The sequence below is a fragment of the Zerene cesonia genome, chromosome 12 (genome assembly GCF_012273895.1).
Source record: "Zerene cesonia ecotype Mississippi chromosome 12, Zerene_cesonia_1.1, whole genome shotgun sequence".
Taxonomy (NCBI): Eukaryota; Metazoa; Arthropoda; class Insecta; order Lepidoptera; family Pieridae; genus Zerene; species Zerene cesonia.
In genome coordinates, this window is record NC_052113.1 from 6,519,944 (window position 1) to 6,539,368 (window position 19,425).

Below are 19,425 nucleotides of genomic sequence, written 5' to 3' on the forward strand. Positions count from 1 at the left end.
TTCACCCGCGTGAGTACGTATCCCATAAGAGTATCGGGACAAAAAGTTGCCTATATGTTATTCCAGTTGTCCAGCTGTCTACGTACCAAATTTCATGGCAATCGGTTCAGTAGTTTTTGCGTGAAAGAGCAACAAACACACACACATCCTTACAAACTTTCGCATTTATGATATTAGTAGGAGTAGGATTAGTAGGATGGCTTATTAAATATAATTCATAAAATAAAATTATGATACACTTTTATATTTAAATATGAGCATTTTTAGGTATAATCCGTAGTTTTTGTTTTATAATTATAATGAGTACAAGGAGGACTTCATTTGTTCAGCGTAAGTATCCTGTTGACGTTAATCAGTTGTATATTTATTGGATATTAATTTGAGTTACGATATAACTGTATAATATTCAATAATATATTTCTCATTATTAATTACTATCTGCGCCCCTCGGTTTCACCCGCGTAACTCCGTATCCCGTAGGAATATCGGGATAAAAAGTTGCCTATATGTTATTCCAGTTGTCCAGCTGTCTAAGTACCAAATTTCATGGTAATCGGTTCAGTAATTTTTGCGTGAAAGAGCAGCAAACACACACACACATCCTTACAAACTTTCGCATTTATAATATTAGTAGGATAGGATTGTACGGATATTTCCGGTAGGGCCAAATCACTCTTAAAAAGATTCTTATTATTTTTTCTATTGCTTTCCTAATTAGGAAAAAAACATAGTATTTGTATCGTAATTAGATAATTATTTTGTTTACTTCTTTAAGGAAAAATGGTAGCTCGGCGCTCATTACTGTATGGTAATAGTTATTTGGTTTGACTGTGAATTTTGTAAAAACCATATTCATATTCGCTAGTGAGAGTGAACAATGCTTAAGTTCCAATTAGCCCTTTGCTCCAGACCAGTTGTTAGAGATACCTTCACAGAAATTTATTTGAAATCCATTAATATAATATATATTATATAATATTAATAATATAATATATATTATATAACATTATATAATAAAAGGGAAAATTTGTTAGTATTGCAAGTGGGGATATTTCTTCACTGTGGTAGTAAAGTGTAGTTTAGTAGCTGTGTGTATTCTTAGACATCACAATGTTTGTTTTGATAATTCGTGCTCTATTTTTGACCGACTACCAAAAAGGAGGAGGTTCTCAATTTGGCTATATGATTTTTAGGTTTGGCAATAAACCTAAAAACCATAACAGAGAATTTTCGATTGGGTGAAAAAAAAATGTATGACTTGTTTAAAGCTGGTGCCTCTCGTGTGGTCTAGTTGGTCTAGATCTGACAATTTGATGGCGGTTAAGTTTTTTTTTTAATTATAAAATTAATTGTTATTTATGGTCACAGCGCTGCTTGGTGTTGTATTATGATAGTTTGTCCCTCGTTAATGTAGCAATAGACAAAGGGGTTAATCTAAATTTTTGCCTATTGATAGTCGGATTACTGTAGAGCATACTCTAGGCAATTTATCCCGGGACGATACGTTTTTTTTTTTTTTATGTCGTAAATTATCGTACGTAAATGTTTAATGGAACGTGCTGGATTTCTATCGGACAATGATTAAATTTCCAGTCCAGACAAAAACCAATGGAAGCCAATACGTTGCTCGCAAGTTATTGCTGAGTCTTATGGGTCACATGTCGTACTTATAATAAGACGGAACGTTCTCATTTCTCTTTGTCTACCGTAAACAAAAGGTCGTATCATCCGTTGTTCATAAGAGATGCATGTGATGCTTTGAAGAAGAAGATGCTTACATCGCGATTATATGTGGCATGGTTTTAGAGTTCCCTAACCCAAGGGTAAAACAGGATCTACTACTTATTACTAAAACTTTTTCTGTCTGTCTGTCTCTCTGCCTCACTGTGTGTCTGTCTGTTTGTTTCTGTCTGTCTGGATCTTAGGAGTCGCGATGGTTAGACAAAATAAATTTTCAGCGATTAATGTATGTCTGTTCTCGTCGCATCAAAATAAAAAAATCGAGGTTAAGCAACAATTGGCACGATCATAAATTTGATGGGTTATAAAGTATTCTTCAGTTTCTCTGAAGCTTATTGTGATGGATCAGTTAGTGTCTCGAGTCCGACTCGCACTCGACTGATTTCTTTTGAGATCATATCGAATGAAATAGACAAGACATTTCATATCGAGTCGACGTGAAATCGATACTGTTACCTTAAATTATTATTGCATCCAGTAGACTTTGGTAAGACCCGCGAATAAGAATGGGTTTTATTATTTTTCATTATATTGGTAATGATTTGTTATAATTAAGGGTTAGTTGAGTATTTTTAGGATAGATAGTATATGTGTGTCTGTGTGTATATAATCAATACGTAATATTTATATAAAAAATTACTATAAGGAACAAAATGTGAAATTAAATAAGATTCGTTTGTATAAGTTGTAGGTATTCTTATACTTTCTCATGGTGTCTGCATTGTGTAAGGGGTTCGTTAATAAGTAAGTTCGTTAAAAAAAACCTGTAAATCATCTCGAATGTTCATTAAGTCTTAAAAATCATAAAAAACACTATTTAGGTAGGAAAGATAGACAATACACCACATAGTTGTTTGTTCACATACCTTTGTAATTATTTGTATATATATATATATATATATATATATATATATATATATATATATATATATATATATATATATATATATATATATATATATATATATATATATATATATATATATATATATATATATATATATATATATATATATATATATACAAAAAATTACAAAGATATGTGAACAATTATATTTTACGACTAGCCACTCGTCCAGGCTACGCTCAAGTTTTCCCGGGATAGAAACATCTTAAAATATAGATTGCGACACTTAATAGATAATGTGGCTTTCTATCGGTTAAATAATATTTGAAATTCAGAGGTAACCCTATTTGCTTTTTCAAAACTAAGAATATTATTTAATTAATCTAACACATCATACACATATTAATACAATATTGCAACAATTGCAATATAAACTTTTGCTCGCCTTCAAAATAAACAATACAATTATGTTTGGTAATAAATATTATTCCATAATAGACCATGGTCGGCAATTAAGTAATTTTTAAACTTGAGCTAAAACAGTTTGGCTAATTCCCATGTGTAAAATGAAATCACCTCCTTCAACGAATTTTGAGATTGCATTTTAATATCGATAATTATAAGCGAAACGTTCGGAGATCCGTCATAATTTATCACACGAAAAACGCCTTTTGTATATACCTTCAAGTATTAAATATTCATTGTTTGTTTTCCTTATGTATTATTCCGTGTTATTTTACTTATATGGGTGACGAAAAATTATTTATTTCGATCACTGCTTGTGCAAAAAATTTAAATTATAGCATTTTTGTCAAGATAAGGTTATAGCAATTTAATAATGTTATGGTTAATTTAATTATACATAATAATTTATATATATAAGTTTAAGCATTCAACTCAACATCAAGTCGTAAAACTGATCCATATAGTCATAGGTTAGTAAATACTAACCTATGACATATGGATCAGTTTTACGACTTGCCAATAAAGTGTCTGATGGCTAACTTTCTTTTTTGTCTAATATTTTCATTCATTATTTGTCATAATTTATATATAGGTTAATCAGTACTGCCATACCATGTCTTTGAAGATTTTTTCCCTTATCTTTGAATAGAGTAGTTTACTTCAAAAAAGAATAACAAACAAACGAATTTATTAAAGGCTTAAAAATATTCCATCATGTTTGGTTAAAATAAACTAACGGCAAAATATAGATAAAACATACTTAGATACTTTCATCAAGCCAAGTTCATAAATAGGATTACACAATCCATTAACCTACTATTCTAGTTAAGAAAAAAATCATTCATGCCAGTTGTACCTACATCTAAGTATTTAAACGACTCGTTTTATTTATTTGCAATTAGATTTCCCAATAATTGTGTGTGTAGTGAATTTTTATCCTGTTATTTTATAGCCAGGCAGCGGGTTGGATTTAGATTATAGTTAAAATGTAAATCATACTTAATTTTTTTATTATTTAGACGTAGAAGCACTTGAATCGTCAAAGTAGCTAGACAGATATTAAAGTATGTATCTGCCTAAAAATTAAACGTGTATAATATTCATCATCGTAAGTTTTACTATCAATAAAATTATCAAAACAAATTATTAGTCGTTTAGTGGACATCCCTATGTACTCATGTAAAGATATTGTACAACAACCGTAAAACCCTTCGATATAACAATTATGCACTACGTCAAATGCAGCTCTTCAAAGCACGTCTGAATTCTAAATACATTACGTTCAGACATAAAGCTCGGTTCAGTATGTGAAATATAAAAAAGTAAGATATAAAAATGCACAAAGTCCCAGAATTTTGTTCGCTGTCGACATTTTTTTGAACCATAATTTTGATAAAACATAAATTATTAAAGATACGCGTCTAAGCACTGGGAAAACCGAAAACGTGAACAAGTCATTTTGTATATAGAATCATTGATGTTGTTCTCATTTAATTGGTTCTTTGTTTCATACAAAACAATATTGTCACAGTTCGTAGAAAAATCATTAACACATTCACGGTTAGTGGTGTTGACAGTCGCGCCCTGTTAAATCACAAGCTGAAGTTAACTGCGGAAAATTTATATAACTTATGGTGTTGTTGATATCTAGAAAATCATAGAATCTCAGAGCTTACTAGATTCCTTTCTAGATACGGTGCAGTTAGCTCTCAGTTCTTTTTTAAACTCTCTACTCGTAAACATATATTTTAATTGATCTTAAGCTATAGTCTGTATTTTCATAAAAATAACTTGCTTTATAATACTTATAAATTCTTAGATTCTATATTTTAAATAAAAAATTGTTTTCTTACCTGTCCTGTCTCTCCTGTTAAGAGAAGTATATTTATTACTCTCTAATTATTAAGTAACTGAATGCTCCAGATATCTGAAGTATCACCTGAAACGTGAAGAGGTCTTGATTTTCTTGCAATTTTGTGGCGTACCTACTTGTGTCGGTATTGCTTTCAAACAATATCAATTTATTCAGTAACGCTTTGGTTAGGTTTCAATATATTTTTGCACCTTTAATTAAGTAACGAACAGGAGCAGGATTTTAGTCTTTGAATTTATTTTCGTAAGCGATAAAATAATTTGCATACATGTTTTAGGGACAACAATTTCTCTTACTTCATTTGGTTTTAACATGCAAGGGATTTAACACGAAAGTTCCATCGTGATTTTACCCGACTGCGACATAAGTAGGGTACCACTTTTTGAGGGTATGTATGTATGTAACTATATATGTCAATTTGGCACGCTTCAGCCCTTATAGCTGGACGGATGTTGACATATAAGGTTTCGTTGTAATCAGCAGAATTGCGGCAGTAGTATTGGCTATATAAATAACAAAATGATTATTAATGCTCCCAAATTACAAAAAAAGGAAAGGTTTTTATCTTAAAAATATGCATATCAATGATCCTCAATATACAATTACTATAAAACAATGAAGTCTGCATTCGAGTTTATGTTTTCAAACTAAAAATTCGTGTTGATTTGTTCTACGGAACCAATATCTTTACGTATTGTTTCACTTTCAATTTTTAAATGCCTATAGTTTTATATGGCTGTCGGGTAATTATAAATTTGACATGTGTGCATAATACCACAATAATACCCACAGTCGCATGCTTTACATATGTTATTGTCTTGTTTTATACGTTCATATTCATACAAAAACTACGCATGTTAAGCTTGCATGAATTTTTTTATATTTTCAGTATCACGGCCGTGAAACACAGAAGAAAAGTATATTAAGAAATAATTCAAAGAAGACTTTTGAAGTATTTATTTTACATAATGTTTCAAATTATTACAACCACTGAATCTGATGATTTACGTGGGTTTTTGAACACTTAAAACTTCAATTATTTTCTTTTTGTCTTCGATCATTGGTGGTTACTTTAATATTAGCTTTCAGTCTTGGGCTTCGCCCGCGTAGTGAAAAGAAATTTACCACAGGAAGATTTTTCACCGTGGACACTATCATAAATTCACTCCGTTTCGATGTTGTAAAAGAAAGAGAAAGACATTGCTTTGCATTCACAGAAACATCAGAAAATCCAAATTTTTAAATTATATCAGTAGATATAGCACCAATAATCGAGGTTTTTTTTATCCAAGGCCTAAAGATTTATAATATACTAGCTGCGTCCCGCGGTTTCACCCGCGTAAGTCAGTATCCCGTAGGAATATCGGGATAATCAGTTGCCTATATGTTATTCCAGTTATCCAGCTATCTACGTACCAAATTTCATTGCAATCAGTTCACAAGTTTTTGCATGAAAGAGCAACAAACACACACATCCTTACAAACTTTCGCATTTATAATATTACTAGAATAGTATTGAGATTATTGGCGTAGTTCTGCATTTGTATTAAGTGTTCACCGTCAGTTAACCTTCCTTAATAATATTTACCAAAGAGTAGTAAGTTAAAACTTACAGTAAATAGTCAGTGATACTCTGAGTCACGATTTTAAATATATTTGTCATTCATTCAGCATAGTTTTTATTACGACAAAAGTGAATTATCTCTTGAGTCGGAGACTTTATTTGGCAGGGTATCAGTGAACCAATTCATAAATTTTATATTAAGTAATAGAATATATATAAAATTTTTATAATGCCAATGAAAAGGTTAGTCTAAGGTTAGATTATCTATGGATAATAAAGTTTGTTACATTGAATCGGCTATTCGTATTTACGAGAGTTAATGGAAGCATTCTTTTTGTGTTTCTTTAAGAAAAAAATTCCACGACATAAGGCCTTACTTTTAAAATAGAGATACTTAAACCCTGAGCTAACGGTTCGGGCGGAAAATCGGATAACCTACAAAAATTGTTTTAATCCATTTACATTCTATTGCATGTGGTAACAAAGTCGTTACCTACAGTTTACCTAAATTGAAAAATATTTATTCAAATAAACATAAATATACTTAAAACAACTATTAGCACAGTATAAGTAAGCGCCGCGTTGGCCACATAGCACTATATATTAGATTTATGAGCACCTAATCGAAGTGTTCTAATAAAAATATACACAACCACGCATAACATTCAAGCGACTGCACTAATTGGATACTCTTTGACTAATTGGATAATGTTTATTTAAAGTATTGTCAAAATAAGGTGTGTATGAAAAATTGATACTTAAAAGTACTGATAAAAATATGAATATAATAAAATGCCTAACTGTGCAAAAAGCTACACTAATTGCAACCATCCCTAGTTTCCTTGTGGAATAATATTAATGGGAAAAAAATTGGTGTAATGTCATACTATCCTAAAGATGTCCTTCAATGCTATAACGTTTATCAAATTACCACAAGTGCTTACAAATAATATTAAATAAGACACCGATACTTCCTAAACAATAATTCTTAGTAGCCTATAGTTTATCCAATAATGAAGAAACGCTGATTATTTGTTATAATATTACTTCAAGAGCTCACTGTTAAATTACTGAGAAATCGATCAAAAAACATAAATTAACTGAATAAGAAGTGATTTAAAGGAATGCAAAAATATACACACATATTGCTTCGATTTGACCAGTGATCTGTTAAAATATATAACAAAGGTGAGCCCTGAATTAACATTTATCGTCATGGTGCAAGCCATCTTATTAGAATTCAAACGCCAACTCTACGGATGGTGCGCGAACTGCAACGCATCACAATTACAATTACATATGTGCTGATTTTCTCGGATCACTGACATGAAATTGTACGTTAAATTGCATTTTAATCACGTGTATAAAAATCAAAATTGAAGTAGTGTCGCTAAAAATAAAAGATCTTTTACAAAATTCCACCAAATTCACAAGGGAAAATCACAAAGAACCGTATTTTTAGAGAGTAAAACACAAAAACGCACTTGACTATTGGGATTAGAGAACCATTTAAGGAATCGATTCATTTTGTTAAATCTCTAATGTGTTTTCAATCGAATCCTTCTGAATATATTGGCTTTTTTACTAGTAGTCCTGTTATTCGGTAAGGCAAATGATAATACTTAAGTTTAACCACCATACGTTGCATTGAGTATCAGTTGTCGGATTAAGGTTTAGTGTTCATCACTGTTTAGTTGCTAAATAATAACGAAGTTTTTGGAAGTAACAATTAAATATAGCAAATATATAAAAATGTTTGTCACTTATATGTTTCTGAAACTCGGCAAAGACTGGTTGCACATTACTGCCAAATATTCTGCTAAATTAATATGTATTATCAAGTTGTGACACCTAATGTTTGATCCATAATCCAATACCATTGATCGGATTCGGATTTGATCGGATCGGAGCAAACGTTGTTATTGACTTCATTTATATTGAGAAATGCCAGTTGTCTCTTATATCTTAATTAAATTAGCTATAGACTTATGCTCAATGTCTAGAACGAATCTCCGCATACAGAGAAACCGCTGTGACACTGCAGGTAGACAGTGGACACTTTATAATTTTTCAGCAAGAAATGTTAGGAATAAACACAGTTTGTGAAAGAATTTCTCCATTAGGTATGGATAAATAGTTAATTTTGATATTTATCTAAATATCTAATAAGATTATAGTACGAATCAAATATATTTCATAAGTTTATATATAGTATTTTCCGTTTCGAAATGTTGCGTTATGGCTCGTACATAAAAATAGTAAATAGACAAAAACGTAAGATAGGCGTAGATAGATTACTATGAAAAATATATAACACGCGTGATGTTTAGAATATCATGAGTTCAGTTTTGCAAGAAACCCATATAACGCTAATGTTAATACTTGCGGGGTTTCTACTTAGCTCTATCTCCACGTGATAGTTGAAACAGGATTATATTGGCTCCAGGTCAGGAATTACATTTGACTTTGTCTATGTTGATAAAGTTATCAAACGGTTATAGGCATGAGTAGTGACATAAAATCTTCTGTTATTTAGTTTGCTGCTAATGTTGCTTTATATTCAGCACCTGCGGATTTCTAAGCGTCTCAGTCATTTAATATTGAACTAACGAAGTGTATTGCTATACTTTAATATGTATAAACGCTTACATCGAAATTGTAGGTAATTCGTGTCGCATGAATTTCTTGGATTGGAGTAAACAAATATTCAACAAACAGAAACAATATTAGGATTTTTTTTTCTATATTTTTTAATAATTTAGATATGTTCACCATAATATACATAATGCATCAACATTTATGTAACGACAGCTAAAGACCCGTGGGGTACCGGACGCAAAATCGACTGTGTTTCAATAGTTGGGTTAACTAGAAGATGCAGAGGAGGATTTTTTTATGCAAGAGCGGGTAACCCAGCTGGTTGTTGGCCGAATGGTAAGCAATCACCACCGCCTATGATTATTTACAGAAATGACACCTGTGTGATGAAGATATTTGGCTAAAAGGCAGTTAAATTTTGATAAAAACTACCGTGCCATTTTTCTCTGAAAATCTATGAATGGTTTCCGAGAACAGTTACCTGGTTTACATATCTTTAAATCCTTTGATGCAGGGGCGTCGTGGTAAGAAAGTGTTTCTGCGGTGCGTAAAAGAAAAGCATTATTATAAAAATTAAATAAACGCTTTCAACATTTATACTCCAGATGCGGAATGAACAGATATCTTAATATCGACTAATACCAAATAACACAGTATATTGAATTTCTTATCTCACACAGAGATTAGAAATAATTAACATTTGTCACGATGATACTAATTGTAAATCTCATTCGAGTGACTTACGCTATAAAATTTGTGTTTTCCTCATGTCTATAATATGTATTATAAATTACTATTATTTAGTATTTATTCGTCCATAAAGCATTATTTATATATGTAACTGTCCATAATGACTCATTATAGAATAAAAACAACGCAAAACCTCGGAAATTATCATAAAGATTACAATTGTATTATTCGTGACTATCCTGTAGATGTCTTTGAATGAATAGATAACCGTTAGATAACAGGAAGTTTCTGTCAATCATAAAATCTTACTTTATAGGGTATGTACAAAGGCTTTAGTCAGTGCAGCGGAAAATTTACTCTCCTTATTGTACGGAGATCTAAGTTTCCATATATATAAATAGTAAAAGAATTGAGCGGAATATAAAAATGGGTTTTCTAGCTCAATGAGTTTGACGTACTACGCAAGAAGGTCTTTTAAATTCATAATTATCAGGTAGGAAAAGAATTACGCTTTTGCGATGCGACGCGATAGCATAGTTTGGATTTTATGTTTGGGTATATGCGTATAGTAACATTGTCTTCCATCCTTCATAGTAGTCATAGTATTGTGATGAGAGATTTAATGTTTGATTGCATACAGATGTATGCCGCTTTCGGACGAATCTCTCTAAGTTAACTTGTTTTTTGAATTAAAAAAAGGAAATGCAAATAAAGATTACTCTTAATGGTGAGCGTTGTAAGAGTATTTGTATTCATTATTTCCCGCTAAGCTGTCTTCCTCAATCAATTAATAACTAATTTCATATTCATTAAGACTATAAATTAAATAATTACAAGTTAAATGATATGCTACACGTTTAGTTACAAATGACGTTGTGTTTTATAATTTATTATTGTCATATGTAACCTTGAAGACCAGCATCGATTACATATTATATTATTGCTTATTATTTTTTTAAACTTCGGTATTATTTTAATTGTATTAATTACCATATACGTACATGGATTCGTTAAGTAAACTCATATAATATACGCAGCACTATTACTGTAAGTGTTTAAAACACGTTAAAAGGTCCTATAACATAACATAACACATATAAATAGCTGATTAAAAGCAAAAAAGCAGCATCCGTGCATAATAAGGCGCCAAGAAAATTACGATAAACTCGAAGCTAGTTTTATCTTGGTAATGACTACTTTATTTTTAGACAGAGATTAATAAATTATAGATAGACGGAGTACGTTATAAAATCAAGTTATGTGAGTGCGCCGTCACCCGAAGGAATGGCGATCAATTCATGCCCTAATGGCTTACCGGCTCCCTGCTACAGGTTCTATCATTTATTTACCTGGAATATTAATCCTATGTAAAAGTCGGATTTAGTCGCGATGCGATCTTATTGGCTCTACAGGAATGTTAGGTTTTTACCTACATCATGTTTTATTTACATGGCTTAAAAAAGAACAGCATACGAATATTTTGCCTTGATATTCGTTGACTTAATTGAAATGAGCTTGAGTTTGAAATAATTTTGTTAGGGAATTTTGATAGAAAATTTACTAAAAACAAATCGTCAAACTATTTTCAGACGAGCAGGTAAACAATATGCTTGAGTAAGGTCTGGCTGTCCGGTACTTTTTTCGGTAGAGCAAAAAGATTGAATACACATTTCATCCATTGTTATTTTCCAAATAATTGTCAATTCACCGCATGAGAGAATGCTTTTTTATAAAGGGATAATGAACACAAACACTATGTTTAAACTTGACATGTATTTACTCTAGGCTTTATTACAAGGCTGTAATAACAAAACTTGTTACTTTATGTTACCTAATAAATAAGAGGGATATAAAAATATCCACACAACGCTTTGCTCTTACAAAAAGTGCAGGACAAAGCCTCGCTTATGGCATCCGACCGTAGCAGTGTGCGTAATACGATGCTATTTTTAATCGGACTATGTAAAGATGTGGTAACACATTTGTACTTTTTATTTTGCCATCTAAAGTAGTAATAAGTTATTGTTATGTTTGTTTTGAAAACGTAAAGTGATAAAACCAACGAAAGTCAAAGAAAGATTTCATAATCATTTAAGACTTGATAATTTTTCTGTTTACTAAGTCATTAGTCATTCATTTATTTGCATTTAAACTGTAATTTAATTAGCGTTTATTTATTTTGACGGGACATATTTAATAAGGGCCAACGTATTTATTTCAAATCTTATTTATTTTACCTTTATACTCTATAAGTCTATACTTTATTTCAACGATTGCGTTGTTATTTTTTTCTTCGCAATAGATTAGTGCACTAACGCCAAATGTGCTCAATTTTTATCTCGCTGTCAAAACAAAACAAGTAAATTAAGAAGCTGATGTTTCCGCATCTTCGTGAAATATTTGCGGCGTAAAGGCGGCAAAAACGATATAACTTAACGAGTAATTGTTAGACACGAACGTTCCTGTCCTCCGTCTAACAGTATTCTCTAAAAGCCTATTAATATAAGCGTCAAGTTCAAGTTAATAATTAACTATTTTGTTTATTGCTTGTGGCGACGGTAATTGAAGGAAGCGTTCAAGTTAATTTGAACGTAAACTTATCAATATTTGAGACTGTCAATGAGATATTTGAAATAGGTACTATATATAGATAAATATATTGCAGTGAATGTTAACAACTGTCATATGCATTGCCTACCAAATTAAACGATATAATTCTACGATTAATACAAAGTCTTCAGTGGGGTTTGATTGGGTCGATGATGATGATGAAGCTAGGAATTCAAAAATTTTTTTATAAGACATAAGAATTATATATAACAAAAGATAGGATATAAATTGTTAAAAATAATGAAGAATTTTTATTTATAATATATTCTGGCAAATTATTATTCATCATAGATTCTAATTGTGGTTCATAACTGTTCGGAACCCACTCGGGAGCAGGTCACAAACACACTTGACAGGTTTTTCGTCTAACCCACTAATCTAATACCAAGCTCACGGCGCTGACGAAATTAATTCGCAAACAGGACCCTTAACTGTAGTTTTATTTTATGTTATCACTTATCATACTTCATTTAAAATACCGTTTTGGGTTTCATGAATCACTATAAATATAACGTATTATCTGGTTTATCGAATGTTGGAATTAAGAAAATATGTAAATCGACGTTCGAAAAGCGACAATTATCTTAGTCAAGAATGTGGAGGAGAATATAAAAATTGATGTGTAAACATAAAACAGGTATATATCTACAATGTCAAGGCCAATGACCGCGGTCGGTGAGCACTGACCAGCTGCAGTGGTGGCGGGGTGCCCGTCGTACTTTGTCATCCGCTTCTATAATTTAATGCCATTTGTTTTGGAATAGATTACCTACTTGCTAGATGAAATCCTATTTTTAACTAATCTACTAGTAACATAACATTCATCTTAAATACATAAAATTATAAATAGAGTTTCAATTTAATGATATAGAATTTTTTTTCGTGATACAATAATCATTGTAATAAAATAATGTACTTAAAATTACTGGATTCTTGCTATGCATGTAGTTAAGAAGTATATTAGGTATTTATTATTACGACTGGAAAAACCTTAAACTAATACTTGAATATTGGTTTATGGCTATATATAAAGCTTTTTGTACTTGTTCATGTACTCATACAATAATAATATTTGAAATCGGTTTAATCAAATAAGCTATCTTAGATTAGAGTGTTCAAAAAAACGAAACTCTTTAACTGTATTATTAGTTAAGGTATATAGATTCCCAAATACAATAATTGTAGCTTTAACCATTTTGATAATTAACAGACAAAAGAAATAGTTCAGTTCCAATTGCGAATCAAACGCACATCTTTAAAAGTAAAATCAAAGAGAGGCAAACAGACTTGATGATACAATTTATATAATCTATAAACCCGCGCTATACTAAGGTAATTGTCTATTTTCGAGTCAGTAAGGCATTCATCTCTTATAAAAATTTACCATTATATCTTGCATAGTTGTTCACAGTCAGGAATAAACACATTTTAATTCGAATTCGAAAACCTTTGCGATAAAAGATTTATCGTAATGTGTACTTAAGCAAGTAATTACTACCGCAGGTAATCTTTTGAATTTGGTTAAAAATAGTGAAATAAACCAAGGCCCTCTATATGCGGATGGGCAATGGTGATAACTTATTTATCTACGTCTCAAATTAGAATGTGCTTCTAAATAAACCGTTTCATTGAGTATATTTTCCAGATTCAAATAATATAAGCAAGCAGACTGAAGAGCTGGTGATCTCCATTTTTAAATTATATTGTATATTTTATATTTGACTCTAAAAGATGATGTTGATGCTAAAAGATTATGCGTATAGTTAATTCACTAATTGATCATATCTATTAATGCCTTTCTTTCATTCGTCATTTTTATTTGTAAATTTTATAGTCTCTTTAAATAACCTTGTATAGTATTTAAGTGTCGTGATTTAAAATATGCTCTGTTTTACTATTATAATACTAACACTTGCTAATTTATGTTATTAGCATTACAACGTGAAATAGTGTTAACCGAAATATTTAAAACTCATATTGACTAAAATATGAAATCGAGCTTTGTTGTTAGAGAAGATAATTAAAATCATATATGAGATTGCTTTGTGAAAAAACTATATTGTAATAGTTTCACAATAACATCACCATCATCGATCAATTCAAGGTTATTTATAACAGACTGAATATAAAAGTGACTGTCACACAATCCGACGCAATCAAATTTTAATAGATCTTTTGTATTATACTTGTCGCCTTAGAATTGCGTTATAAATGTATAAGTACATATGGTAAATATATTACAAGTTAAAGGCCAGCGGAAGAAATTTTACGAAATTTTAAGATCGTTTTTGATAAGGATCAACGAAAGAGGGCTAATGTAAATCGAAATATATCATTAGCATTAGATATGATTACTCGTATCATATGATAGAGTTACTTCATTACTTAGTAAGATAGATATTTCATAATAATTTATTATTTGTATGTGTTTCTCGTAGCTTAAAGAGCTGGTCAGTTTTTAATTAATTCTTACGTTTGTTATGTTTAATTTTAGAGTAGTTGCCTGTATGGTTTAAATATCACATTGGACTCAATAAAAACAAATGTACGAAGGTATAAATAAATATATACACATATATACATAACTACTATACTACGATACTTCCAAATCGAAAGTTTTTCATTTATTTCCAGTCTTCATCAGAATCTTAACCCAGTAGGTATCTGGATGGAAAAAGCAATATATCCACTGCTGAAATGAGATCCTTTTTATAAATGCTACAGGAACACAAGAAACAAATTATGAATATAATAGTCACAGTCCAATGTCAGGTGTAACATTATCTGATGCGATGGTATTTCTTAAGAAAGACTCAAGATAATATCACCTATTAATATTTATTTCAAAACCATTCGTTTTCTTCGTATCGTAGCATGAGCACAATGATTTTATAAAATGAAGTATGTTCTGAGATTTCCGGCACATAGAATCCTACGATAGAAGTCAAAATAAATTGAAAACATTTTGCAAAATAAAATGCTTGTAAATATCTCCTGAATAGTTAAAAAGAATATCAGCCTCACAAGCAATGACCTTATATTCACGGCTACTATTAATATTTTAGATGAAATATAATTTTTTTGTAGTCTTTTTGTTTATTACTTTAACCTTGTGAAGATGCAATGAGGTAAAACGTGTCTAAAAATGTTTTAACGATCATCCTGCCATTTACTTGAAGATTTGCTGACTCGTTCCGGAAATTGACTCATAATGCATAAGAAGGGCACAAAAGGCAACTATGTCATATATTAACATAATTTAATATTTTTCCCTATCACAATAAAATTGTGCACATAATGATTGTTATAAATAGGCATACAAAAATACAGAACATGAGTACATTATAGTTTTTACGATTCTTATTGCTGAAAAGATAGGGCTTATATAACCACACATTATTAAGTAGTTACTACGTATGATATTTGTGATTTGATGCAATTGAGGAACATGCGAAAATAAATTATATTTTATAAGAAAGTATTAAGAATTGGTACATATTTTTTAATTTTAATTCTGTTTGTGATTGTTGGTGCATGTAATGGTATTGTTCATACATTATTCTCTACTCCTTTTTTGTTTTAATAAATTGAAAAAGAAAATATCATTTTTTAGGGTTATTTTTTAAAATGATATTTAATATTTATTATTACTTACGTCTTCTCCTGGATTTTCATAAATAATCATGAAATATAAAGCTTTAAAATTTGTAATGTTTGTGTAAAATCCAGTAAAATAATGACAGTTAAATATTATAACGATTTAAATGCTTAAATTCACATTCATATAGTATTAAGTAAATTTTCCTTTACAAATATACAACTAAATCAAATGTAAATTTAAGTAACCATATATTTTTATTATCAGATGAAGGTAAAGCTTATTATTGGAAGCTTTGAGCATATAACACTGGGAATTAATAGGTTTTTACAAACAAAAACTGTCTCCCTCACTATCTATATTATATTGAAAAGAGAGTTCGATCAACTTGCAAAATATCTTCATTCCATATCAATTTGTATACATTTATTAAACGGCTAGATTCTGCGCATACGCTTCGAAAACCACGTAATTCATATAACGAGTCTACTTCTTATTCACAATTGTGACTGAATCGTGACCAGATCTAAATGTAAACATTCATTGTGCCCGCGGTTTGATAAAGATAACACTTGATTAGTAGTCAGAACATCGGAGAGTGCTAATTCTAACGGTCACCTCTTAATTTATCGGTTCTATGTCGGCAGTTAAAATGTAGGTAACTTGTATATTCTGTCTCACATAATATTGTAATAAAATCGATTTTTTAGCGTTTCCAAAATCCTTAAAAATTCTAATGAGCCAATGTGGAACAAAAACTTTCATTGAATATTAAGCATTGTGTTACTGGGGGCGTTAAGGGTGTACACTGCGATTTTATGTTTAAAATTTAATCTTTCTTAAATGCCAAATTCATCTATGCAATATATGTTATGTTATTCTTTTTTGTATTATATGCATGTGATCTATAATTTAACCTCATAAATAATATATGTACGGTACCTATCTATATTTATATATTATCTTATTTTTATATAAACTATTTCTTATTATATTATATTGAATTAAATGTATAAAGTATAATATAATGTTTGTATAATATTTGTTGAGAGAGAGAGAGAGATGTTCAATTGATATTATTATTAATACAAACTCCGAATGCCTTTGCTCCATATAACATATCATTCAATATTTTACATTACGTGAGGTCTCGTTGATTCAAAATCAATTTTGATTTAGATTTCAAATAGATGCTACTATTTTATCTTGATTGTGTGTTCGAGCGTTACTTATTAATGTACGTTTGCACACCTGCGTGCACGTCATCTGTCTGTGCCAGTTACCAGTATATTATTCCCGTAAAATTCAAATTTTATCCTTTTAAAATTCACTATAGCTAGATGTCCGATGTTCAACGGACGTGATGTGGATTTCGTTCTTTAACATATTAGCCGATGTGTGTAATGTATAACACTAATATCTTCGCTAACCATTACCCCGCCCCCACGTTAAGGTGCATATAACTCGATGAACTCACAATCGTTAAACTTAAAACGTGCTGCAAATTCCAAGTGCACAATTAAGGGGCAGGCTACCTATTTTTAGCTGGTCGAGGGGCGCTTTTTTTCTTTGATAACACGAAGCATGCAGACAGGTAACGATGTCGGGCGTCTCACCATAGAGAGTAGACTAACGCATGCAAAAAGCGTACGACGATTTTTAACGCCTATCAACGAGTGTTGTAAATTATTAAATTCTGGAGCGACATTAATTAGATTATGATGATATCATATACATAATAACAGCTTTAATGTCGCATTTTTGTACTGTAATTTGTTTTTATAAAATAATTTTTGTACCAGCCAATGACCAGGGAATTTATGTTAAAATAACTGACTTATATACCTACGTCATTATATAGGAGCGATCAGAGAAAGGACAATTTATGATTTCTTCGAAATCACTACCGTTGCTTCCCGAATACATCGCCATATATATAAAACTAGTGTAATAAGTAGTCATTAAATAACCTCCATTTTGGACTGCAGTCATCAGCTTACTGACGAAGTTTTATAAAATTCACGTTCAACTTGATACATCGAGGCTTTTAATGTCAATCAAAGCGTACTATATACTTACACAGTGATCAGTCGCATCACTAGCTAGGATTATAACAGTGATCCAGCTTTTGTAATTATCCCACGGCTCATATATAATTTGAGAATGTTAATGCAATATTACATTACTATCACAAGACCGAGCCTACGTGTTTTTGCCGCTATATGACTTGAAGATTACCATTTTCTCATCGAGCAAGGCTGTAATACAACGGTAGTCTGGAGTTTTTACACTTTTATTTTATAAGGATTCAAACACACGAGTCTTTATTCTTACTAGCTGTATTAAAATAAATTATAGGTGTACTTGAACATAGGTTTGAATCTTAATTTTATACGGAAATTGTCCTCATTTGGTTCCGACTTGACGAGACGTTTGTTAGGTACTCTGTGCAGTAACTAAATAAATATAATAAATAAATAAATAGACGCCTTGTTTGTAAATGGCCTTAAAGTATGTCGTTAATTAATAAGTTTTTGCAAGAAACCTTCTTAGTTGGTTGGTAGTAACAAAACTTTTAAAAGAATTAATTATGATATTGTTATTAGTTATGTAACACATATTTACTATCTATAATACTATTTTAGTTTTCAGTACCAGCTATTGCCCAGAAGGATGGTAATAATGAAACTACTGACTCTATTGAGGCGCAACGGAGGTGAGTGATAATCTCTATTTTAAAACCTTTTATTTATTTTATTTTACTGTTTATCAGTAAAAAATAAATCAAAATCATGATTGTATTTGGTTTTTAATTAAAAATAAAGCTATCTTCAACTTCATAATTGAACAAAGAACCTGTGAAGTTTATCTTAACTTAAAAAATGTGGTGCCTGTTGGAATTAATAAATTTCGCAATTATTTATTTCAGTAGGTAGAAAATAAAGCCCTTGTTATTTTTTTAGTATATCCACCGAACCTGTAGTACCAGGTGCTTTACCAAAAAATGCTGATCACATATCAAAATCAGCGCGCGCATTGCTGCTAAGACTACTGGAGCGAAATCCTCGGTATCGCCTAAAATCCTTGAAACAACTGAAAGAATCTGCCTTTTATATGGGTTTTAACTTAGAAGACGTGAAAAAGGTAAAGTAATCATAACTGTAATTATATACGCATTCAGAGAGACTAACGAGTCGTCTATTTTCAAAGTATAACAAGGATTATTTATTTATGTATTTATTATCATACAAAGTTGCTGGTCATTAGCCTGATCTCTTCAGCCATGTCGCATCTTCCATTCCATTGAATAGCGAGTGAAGGATAAGAGAATGTATTTTGTATTAACACAAACTTGTACTAAACATGTTCTTTTCTATGTTAAACTTATTTTTATTTAATTACTAGCTGCACCCGGCAAACGCTGTTCTGCCTTACTCTTA

General features: G+C 30.7%; 1 protein-coding gene across 1 annotated transcript in view; it reads left to right on the top strand.

Moving 5' to 3' along the window:
* LOC119830993 (serine/threonine-protein kinase S6KL) overlaps nucleotides 1–19,425 on the top strand; it is a 45,738-nt gene that overhangs the window by 24,393 nt on the left and 1,920 nt on the right. The window contains exons 8-9 of the mRNA XM_038354191.1: nucleotides 18,631–18,701; nucleotides 18,949–19,129. Coding sequence (XP_038210119.1) covers nucleotides 18,631–18,701; nucleotides 18,949–19,129 — 252 coding nt within the window. The remainder of the gene's footprint in view (nucleotides 1–18,630; nucleotides 18,702–18,948; nucleotides 19,130–19,425) is intronic.